The sequence below is a fragment of the Bidens hawaiensis genome, unplaced genomic scaffold (assembly GCF_021521415.1).
Source record: "Bidens hawaiensis isolate Kalapana, Puna unplaced genomic scaffold, B.hawaiensis_p1.1 tig00025798_1, whole genome shotgun sequence".
Lineage (NCBI taxonomy): Eukaryota > Viridiplantae > Streptophyta > Magnoliopsida > Asterales > Asteraceae > Bidens > Bidens hawaiensis.
The window spans coordinates 13,104-23,354 of record NW_027494139.1 but is presented as its reverse complement, the minus strand read 5'-3'; the positions used below and the strand labels follow the sequence as shown (position 1 = coordinate 23,354).

The 10,251-nt window shown below is 36.0% G+C and overlaps 1 protein-coding gene across 1 annotated transcript; it reads left to right on the top strand.

Annotated features, from left to right (window-relative positions):
* The first annotated feature begins 6,721 nt into the window (after positions 1–6,721).
* Positions 6,722–9,504, top strand: LOC143572301 (uncharacterized). Its single transcript, XM_077057493.1, has 2 exons — positions 6,722–8,042; positions 9,158–9,504. Exons 1-2 carry the CDS (start codon positions 6,722–6,724, stop codon positions 9,502–9,504), a joined length of 1,668 nt encoding a protein of 555 aa, XP_076913608.1.
* The last annotated feature ends 747 nt before the right edge of the window (positions 9,505–10,251 follow it).

Below are 10,251 nucleotides of genomic sequence, written 5' to 3'. Positions count from 1 at the left end.
ATTAAAGATAAAAATTAGAACAAAAATTATATCAATGTGTCTTTATGTTCGTTATTGTGTCTTTATGCTCAACATTTGTCTTTCTACTTATCATTGTGTTGTAATCATTGTGCTCAACATTCACTTAATTTGAGAAAAATATTATTATGTTCATTGTGTATTACGCTCAAGTCATTGTGTAATATGTAGTTTTCTTTGTGTTTTACGTTTCTGGCCATTATGTAATATGTATTTATCGTTGTGTTTTATGTTTCAAGCCATTATGGTATATGTATTTATCATTGTGTCCTACGTTTCAGGCTATTGTGTATATATATTCATTATTGTGCTTTACGTTTCTTGTTATTGTGTAATATGTATTCATCATTGTGTTTTATGTATTAGATAATTTATTGGTATTTTTCATTATATTTACATATTATTACACAACAGCGTTATTAGTATTTAAAAAAACACAATGATCAGTTGAAAGACACAATGGCCGAAAAAAACACATTGAGAAACAGAAAGACACAATTGCAACCAAAAAAGACACTATGACGTAATTTTTTTATATTTTTTGTAACATCCTATAATTTATATTAATAAATAAAAAGAATTATGTTTGTTTAATGTGTGTTAATATTTAATTAAAATTAAATATAAAAAAGAGTATGGACTTGGGTGGGGAAAGATAGAATAAGAGATGGGATGGGCCTTAGGTCCATGGGCTTAAGAGAGTATAAATACTCCCTTAAACCTCCCTAAAACCATAAAACCCTCATCTGTATCCATCTTACTCTCTACACACTCAAAACACGCACATATACTCCCTCTTTCACGGCCGCAAGTAAGGAAGAGAAAATCCAAGGCCAAACCAAGCTATATCTTGTTAGATCTTTGATATACAAGCAAGATACAAGATTATTGCTCATAACCGAAGCTAAACATAGTCCAAAAACGTATAAAGGTATGTTCTTTATCTTTAAAGGTTATGTTTTTATGAACGGTTTGCCGTAAAACTTAAACCTAGAGTAGATCGGGTCTAGATATATCATAAAGTTGCACACTTGATGTTTAAAATGGACTTAACAAACTCATGGCTATATACAGTTCATAAAAGAAATCCTAAATCTAGCCTAGAACATTTAAACCCATAAAGGTTTGAGGTGTGATAACCGAGCTTTTTAAGACTAATACTGTGCTAATGTAATCCGTGTTTATTGTGTAATCTCGTATTATGGAAAATAAAATAATAATATTTTAGTCTAAAGACTCCAAGTATATGAGTATCATATTTTATTGTGTTCAAAAAGTTAAGTTTTGGTGCGTATCGGATACTGCTCAAAACTGACACTGACAGCGACTCGGGTAAGGTTAAAAGTCCAAATAAATTTCTAAAAGTCGGGAATGACCTAAAATGATATAAATCGAGTAAATATATTAATATTAGGTCATAAGAATAATTTTAGAATGTTTGATTCGCGAAATTTAGAAAATAAGCGAGTAGAAGCCAATACCGCTCATCGTAAGGACCCGAAACCAACCAACTCCAAAAATTAACATCTTTATATGGTTCGAAGCTAATTTTACAAGGAATTCAAATATGTAATTGGTTTTACATAAAACTAATCCTAACTAGTTGTATTTTATAATATAATATCAATGGGGTAAATAAAATACATGTTGTTAATTAATTAAACAAAAAAAATAAAATATTTACACTATACCCCCCCCCCATCTGTCCACCCCTTCACACTACCCTAACCCATGTTTGCTTTCTCATCACTCTATATGCATGCGTGTACAACACATAAACCTAGACCCCACCTCCACCTCCAACTTTCTCTTTCATTTTCATATTATTATCCAAATCACAATCAAAACCCTAGCATCAAATCAAGAAAGATGGGTTAGAAGCAAAGTTAGGAAGATTCAAGCCTTGAGCATACACTAAGAGACCATCAATCTTACTTTCTTACACCTCTCTCTAAAACCCTAAGGTAAATCCAAAACCCTAGTTCCATTCTTTATGTTTTGGATGCAACATACTTGTCCTTGCATCTTAAAAATGGTTCACACAAGTAACCAAACCCTTAAACTCATGTGAAAATGGAAGATTTCAAAGTGTATATGTATGCATGTATGACCCGTGGGTTATGTGTGTGTGTATGTGGAACCCGAATCCACATATACATACATACACACATGCATATTACTTCCATATTCATATTGGTTAAGCTTGGTTTGGTGATGTTAAGATCCAAAGGATTGAAAATGAGATCAAAAGATGAAAATATAAAGAGGTATATAGAGAGAGAGCCGTGAGTTAGAGAGAGAGCATGAATATGTATACTTACAAATGTTTAATGTTACATACATATGTGTATTTAGATGATTATGTGTGAATATTGATATGCATGTTAAAGTTTAATAATACATATATGATTCTTGACAAAAAAAAAAGAGATTTAATATGATAATAATACAAGATTGGTAATAATATTAACTTAGATATATATTCTTGTTGATAGAAACACATAAACTATACATGCATGTAATCTACTTAAGATTGTTATGTTTAAATTTGAATTGTTACTAGTAAACTTGTTAATATGATTTTGAAAATGGTTGACATGTATTAATAAAATAATATTAGAAAGTTGAAAGATAAGAAAGTAAAAGTATACAAAACGTTGTCATAAAAAGCTAGGACAAATCTTGGAAAAGTAATATTTTGATATAAACAATAAAAATAATAAATAGGCCACAAAGGGAATAGAATAAAATCTTATTTTATTAGTTTAATTAAATGTTACAAATCATTAGAAATTAATATCATAAGTATGGTTAATGATGTGTGACATAATGAACTTATGATATGAATTAAATACATGTTTTTAACTAATAAAATGTGACTTTTAAGACATAATATTAATTCTGGAAAATTTATGTTTTTGCATGTTTATAATAATTAGATTTGATGTGATATATGATATAAATGCTTTATTTGCTTTAAATGAGTGACGAGTACTTAACTAGTCGAAAAATCGGCTTTTTAAAGCTAACCGACAAAGATTTTAGGAGCTGAAATAAAACAGCCCCTAAAACTTAAAACTCATATACATTACACCATATATTGTGTGTAAAGTGGTCAAGATGATAAAACTTGACAATAAACGAGTCACGTCGCGAAAACGTTAAAAATGACCATTTTTGCTAAATTTAAACTAAACCGACAACAAATATATTTTTGCAAACTAAATTATAAAAGACATTTACTTCAGCTATAAAAACTACATTTTTACTTAAAAAGATTATTTTTTAATAAAAACATTAAACAATTCATCGTTAAACGTTAAACCGACAAAACCGGTAAAATATTACAAATTAACATAAGTATTGTAAAATTTTGGAAAGAATTAAATAATTCAGCAAATAAAAAGTGGTTCTACTATAATTACATTTAAATATTGAATTAATAATTAATAAAAAATTTTAAGAAAATTACCTAAGTGTTTTGTTTGCATAATTAATGATAATGTGTATATAAATATACATGTTAATAACATATAAGTATATATATAAAATATGTGTGTGTGTGTGTGTATATATATGTATATATACGTGCTTATCATATATATGTTATGTGCTTGAGTGAATGTATATAATATGGACTTAACAAAACCAAAGCCGTCAGTGGATCGTTGAACACTTAAACTAATAAACAAGTTAAACATTTTTTGAAAGACTAGTAGTGTGAACACTTTAAGTTGAAAGAACAACTTAAGACTATTGTGGGAATAAATTATTAAAAACGTGTACTAAATGAATAGGACACGAGAAGTGAACGAAAACCGACAGTAACCGTCAAGGTGAGTTTCTCATAAATCCCCACTATTTTTAATTGTTTTAAATGCTTTATCAATGTTTTCGGGGAGGAAACACGTTTGTGTCAAAACACATTTTATTATCTTAACAATTGTGATATTGTAAGGGCTTTAGATTTGACCAACGTGGGTAAGCGTGGTCGGGCTGACGGGAATAAGTATACTCTTGAATAATATTCCAGGAAATTGTGGTTATCGCAGCTGTATAATCATTAACTGTAAAAAGGCATAGAAATATTGATAGATCTATCGGGTGACGCCCTGCCTACCGACCAGTCGCATTGGTTAAATGTTGGAGCAAATATTTTGAATTATTGTATGCTTTGATTATAGGTTTAGTAGCATTACATTTGTTATATTCCTTGCTAGTTTATAACTATCACAAATGTTGAAGAATAAAATGTTATTTTGAGAACTATCGTGGTAATACGAAAGGAGTCCATTTGATTTGTCGTTGAGGCGACTATATGGTTTTTAAACGACTTTCGTGTAAGTTGGCCTTTATCCCGTGGGATCAGGGTAAAATATAAATATTGATTTGTATGGACAAAATAGTTTCGAAATGAAGAAAGTGAAATTTAATGGAAAATGACATTTTATATTATTGAGAACTCACCAACCTTTGTGTTAACGTATATTTTAAACGTGTTTTTCAGGTAAAGAAAAACTTTGCGCTTCGTGAAGAAAACGTGGGAAAATGCGGGATTCTAGATTCCCGACAGTTGGACATAATGTTCTAATATAATATGTACTCTGATGACTTGAAACTTGTGTTTTCAATAATAAATGTCCAACTTGTACATTAATGGTGTGTGTTTAAATATTGTATGGCTAATCGGCGTCTGTCACCACTCGAGCGTCTTAATTAAGACTTCCGCTGCTAAGTTAACTTTTTCGGGGTGTGACAGAAGTTGGAATCAGAGCCAACGGTTATAGCGAATTAGAAATTTTTGGTGAAAATTTTCTAAACTATAACTTGAATATTTAAACACAACATTAATTTTCCCACTTCATGAAGCTAAGGAAAGATAAATGAAAAAGTTAAATTTCATTTTGTTTAATTATAGACTATATTATATGATTACTTAGCACAAATTTTTGGTCTTATGTCACAGATGTCTGAACCTAGGAATATCGTTGACCTTTCCGACACTAACTCCGATAACGAGGCGAGGGACATACCTTCTCCGAAGTCGGTACTAGAGGAGACACTAGCTGCATTCCGACAGCTCACTCACCCGCCCCCACCTGCAACTTTCCGCTTTCGGTCACATGAGTACTTCGGCTATTGGTTCGAACAATGGTTGGGTAGAAGCCGAAGGGAACCTGCACTTGTTATGACCCCTACACCCTCAGTTACCCTACCCCCAGCCAGCAAATTCAGACGGATCACCATGGAGACCGGTGACTCTTTCTGGAGAGCTGAAATTTTTGGGGCTGGGTTCACTTTGTCTGAGGAGGCCATGGCGGCCCTAGCTGCTGTGAAAGCCGCTAAGGCAGCGGTACTTGCCTCCGCACGTACTGTTAGTCCATCCACAGTGACCTCACAGCCTGTACTAGCCCTACCTATGACTGCTGCACCTGCTACTCCAGTCACTGCTCCACCACCACCAACCGCGAACCTTTCTCCTGAGCCGGTGACACCTAAACCACTTAAGGTGTACACCCGAAGGGGTAAGCGACCTGTGGAAGGTGGTACTGGTCCTTCATCTGCTGGTGGATCCCCACCCAAGATGGAGAAGATTCAGTGGGTAGAACGATGCTCTTCATGCGATCGTCACATGAGCCACGTTAAGGACAGACTAGACACTCAAGACTCTGCTATTGATCACCTATGTAGTCGCATCACCCACTTGGAGACGATAGATATCTTTGATGTCCAGACATTCTCCATTATTCTGCAGAGGCTTAGGAGGGTTGAGGCTCACATGACTCACATTAGGAGGGTATTGGGATTGCCACCACCACCAAGTCCATGATGGATGGTAATGGGTATTAGTAGCTAAGGGGAAGTGATGCTAATAAAGATAGGATGTTGGTTTCTGTTGATGTTTGTTTGTTTCTTTATTTCCTTGTATGTTTCGTGGGCACTTTAGGCATATTTGTACTGTGTTGGAGAATTCTAAGACAATATAGGTACCCGTATGTATTGGTACCAAATTTTGGATGTTTAATATATTAAGAATTTCCCTTTATAAATGTGTATTGTGTTATTATTTACTATGCTTGATTATTAATTAATTATTAACTATGATATTAATTGTGTATAATCTAATATTTCTTTATTATTTAAAAAGAAAATGCCACCAAGGACTAGGCAAAGCACCGCCCGAGGTTCTGGTTTACCCACGACTCCCAAGGAATTAGCCCAATTAATTGCACAACATGTTAATACGGCTATGGAACAACAGAATGTTAACCGAGGTACTAACCCCAACCGAGGTCAAAACACGGGAAATGAAACCGGGAACGGTACTCCGATGGGTACTGGTACTGGAACTGCTACGGGTAACCCCTCAGGAAATCAATTACTTGGATGTAACTACAAAACATTCCAAGGGTGCGGTCCTAAAAATTTTACGGGAGCCGAAGGTCCTTTAGCGATTATAAGATGGATCGAAAAGATGGAATCTGTGATGAAGATTAGTAACTGTTCTCCAGCCGAAAGAGTCAAATACGGTGTTTGTTCTTTCCAATATGAGGCTTTAGAATGGTGGAACTTTTTAATCCAGAATATGGGAGAAGAGGCAGCATACGATTTATCTTGGGAGTAGTTAAAGGACATGCTGTTACAAGAGTATTGTCCTAGAAACGAGCTTCAGAAGATTGAGTATGATTTCTAGCATTTAACCATGGAGGGAGCTGACGTTAATACCTACATGTCACGATTTAATACGCTAGCTAGACTGGTACCACGCTTAGTTAACCCGGAATATGTTCGAATCGAAAGATACATATGGGGTTTAGCACCAGAGATTAGAGGGATGGTGATTTCCTCTAAACCTGATACAATTCAGTCTGCTCGTATTTTAGAAAAAACCCTCATTGACGATGCGGTTCGTAAAGGTATTTTGGTTAAAAAGGATGCCGGAAAGAAAACTATTGGAGATGGAGGGGAATCGGAGAAGAAGGTTGCCAATGTTGTAGATAACAAAAGAAAATGGATGGGTAATTCAAGAAGTCAATTTAAGAAAGGAAGGAACCAAGGATTAGGTCGTTTGTTTGTTGCTAACGCTAGGAACACTAACCAAACACCTCGATGTAACACTTGCGGTGGAAGCCATTATGGTGCCTGCAAAAGATGTCACCGATGCAACCGATATGGACACTTGACCCAAGATTGTTATACCCAAACAACAGATCCCAATAGGAGGAGATGTTATGAATGTGGGATTGAAGGACATTATAGGAACGAATGTCCAAAGCTTAAGGGTCAGATTGCAAAGGGGAAAGCATTTGAGATGAACGCAAAGATGGCTCGTAAGGACTCATCTGTGGTAACTGGTACGTTTCTGGTTAATAACCACTATGCTTATGTTCTTTTCGATACAGGTGCTGATTTGAGTTTCGTCTCTAAACAATTCGAACCATTACTTGGCATTAAACCTAGTAAATTAGAAAACAAGTATTCCATAGAATTAGCCAACGGGAAACTTATAGAAACCGGAGAAATCATTCATGGTTGCACCATTCAACTGGAAAATCGAAAATTCGAGATCTACCTTTTGCCAGTTGAATTAGGCAGCTTTGATATCGTTGTAGGAATGGACTGGTTATCTAGGAATCAGGCTGAAATTGTCTGTTCCGAGAAGTTAGTTCGTATACCCATTCCTAATGGGGAAATTCTATCAATCAGTGGCGATCAAAGCAACGCAGATTTGAAATTTGTCAATGTAATGAAAGCCCGGAAGATGTTACGAAAAGGATACCCCGCTTTCTTAGCACACATAGTTGACACCCAAGCCAAGGAGCATAAACTCGAAGACATTCCTGTTGTTCGAGATTTCCCAGAGGTATTTCCCGAAGATTTGCCTGGTTTACCTCCAGAAAGACAAGTTGAGTTCAGGATAGATCTTGTTCAAGACGCTGCACCGGTAGCTAAATCTCCGTACAGATTAGCTCCGTCAGAAATGCAAGAATTGTCCAATCAACTTCAAGAATTACTGGATAAAGGCTTTATTAGACCTTGCTTTTCACCTTGGGGAGCTCCAGTTCTGTTCGTCAAAAAGAAGGATGGATCATTCCGAATGTGTATCGATTACCGGGAGCTGAACAAACTAACTATTAAGAATCGGTACCCACTACCGAGGATTGATGATCTGTTTGATCAGTTACAAGGATCAAGCTATTATTCAAATATCGATTTACGTTATGGATACCATCAACTTAGAGTAGCAGAAGGAGATATTCCCAAAACAGCGTTCAGAACACGCTATGGCCACTACGAATTTCTTGTCATGCCATTTGGAATGACAAATGCTCCTGCTATATTCATGGACTTGATGAATAGGGTTTGCAAACCATACTTGGATAAATTCGTGATGGTATTCATCGATGATATACTTATCTACTTGCGAACGAAGGAAGAGCATGGAAAACACCTAAGGTTGATTTTGGAGCTGCTTAAGAAGGAAAATATGTATGCAAAATTCTGGAAATGCGGTTTTTGGATCCGAGAAGTTCACTTTCTTGGACACGTCGTCAATGAGAAAGGAATACACGTTGATCCTTCAAAGATCTAGGCTATTAAAAATTGGGAAGCACCAAAGTCTCCAACTGAAGTGCGACAATTCTTAGGTCTAGCTGGGTATTATAGGAGATTCATCGAGAATTTCTCATCAATAGCGCAACCTTTGACGCAATTGACCCAGAAAGATAAAAAGTATGAATGGACCAAGAAACAAGAAGGGCATTTCAGTTGCTTAAGCAAAAGTTGTGTAGTGCACCTATTCTATCCCTTCCAGAAGGAACAGATGGATTCATTGTATACTGTGATGCTTCACGATTGGGTCTTGGATGCGTGCTTATGCAAAGATATAAAGTGATAGCATATGCATCCCGACAACTTAAAGTGCATGAGAAAAATTACACGACTCACGATTTGGAATTGGGAGCTGTTATTTTTGCACTTACAATCTAGAGACACTACCTATATGGTACCAAGTGTACAATTTTCACTGATCACAAAAGCCTCCAGCACATCTTTGATCAGAAAGATCTCAATATGAGATAAAGGCGTTGGATTGAACTGCTTAACGATTATGACTGCGATATTCGCTACCACCCAGGAAAAGCAAATGTTGTGGCAGACGCGTTAAGTAGAAAAGAAAGAGAAAAGCCATTACGCGTTCGAGCACTAGGTCTAACGATACAGACAAATCTCACGACTCGAATACGTGATGCACAACGCGAAGCTCTAAAACCTCGATATATAAAGGCAGAGAAATTGAGAGGTCTTGAATGCGAATTTGTCACCAAATCTGATGGTACTTCATACCTCATCGATCAAGTTTGGGTGCCTAGATATGGGAACTTGAGAAAATTGGTACTAGACGAAACGCACAAGTCTAGATATTCGATTCACCCAAGTTCGACAAAAATGTATAAAGATCTCAAGAACTCTACTGGTGACTAAAAATGAAAGGAGACATTGCTGTTTACGTCAGCAAATGCCTAACATGTTCTAAAATTAAAGCCGAACACCAGAAACCACCTGGATTGCTTCAACAACCCGAAATTCCTCAATGGAAATGGGATAATATCACAATGGACTTTGTCACCAAATTGCCACCAACACCCAATAATCATGATGCTATTTGGGTAACTGTGGATAGGTTGACTAAGTCAGCACACTTCGTTCCGATCCGAGAAAAAGACAGTATGGAAAATTTGTCTAGACTTTACGTTAAGGAAATCATAGGGAAACATGGCATTCATGTTTCAATCATCTCTGATAGGGACGGTCGTTTCGTCTCGCGCTTTTGGCAATCATTGCATTCCCTAGGAACTCGTCTAGATATGAGTACTGCCTATCACCCGCAGACAGACGGTCAAAGTGAAAGAACGATTCAGACTTTAGAAGACATGCTACGTTCTTGTGTTCTCGATTTCGGAAAAAGTTGGGATACTCACCTACTTTGGCTGAGTTTTCTTACAATAATAGTTACCACTCTAGTATTAAAGCTGCACCGTTTGAAGCTTTATACGGGAGAAAATGTCGATCCCCACTTTGTTGGGCAAAAGTTAGAGAAAAACAGCTGACTGGACCTAAAATTGTTCAGGAAACCACCGACCGAGTTTCTCATATCAAAGAAAGGTTGAAGGCAGCTGCTGATCGACAAAAGAGCTATGCCGACAATCGCAGACGACCGTTAGAATTCCA

What these genes read in the sequence shown, in the direction of transcription:
- LOC143572301 (XM_077057493.1), top strand. Translation starts at nt 6,722, where the DNA reads ATGGAGGGAGCTGACGTTAATACCTACATGTCACGATTTAATACGCTA. An exon ending in TCAAGAATTACTGGATAAAG is followed by an intron (nt 8,043 to 9,157) that starts GCTTTATTAGAC and finishes GCTACCACCCAG; the next exon opens with GAAAAGCAAATGTTGTGGCA.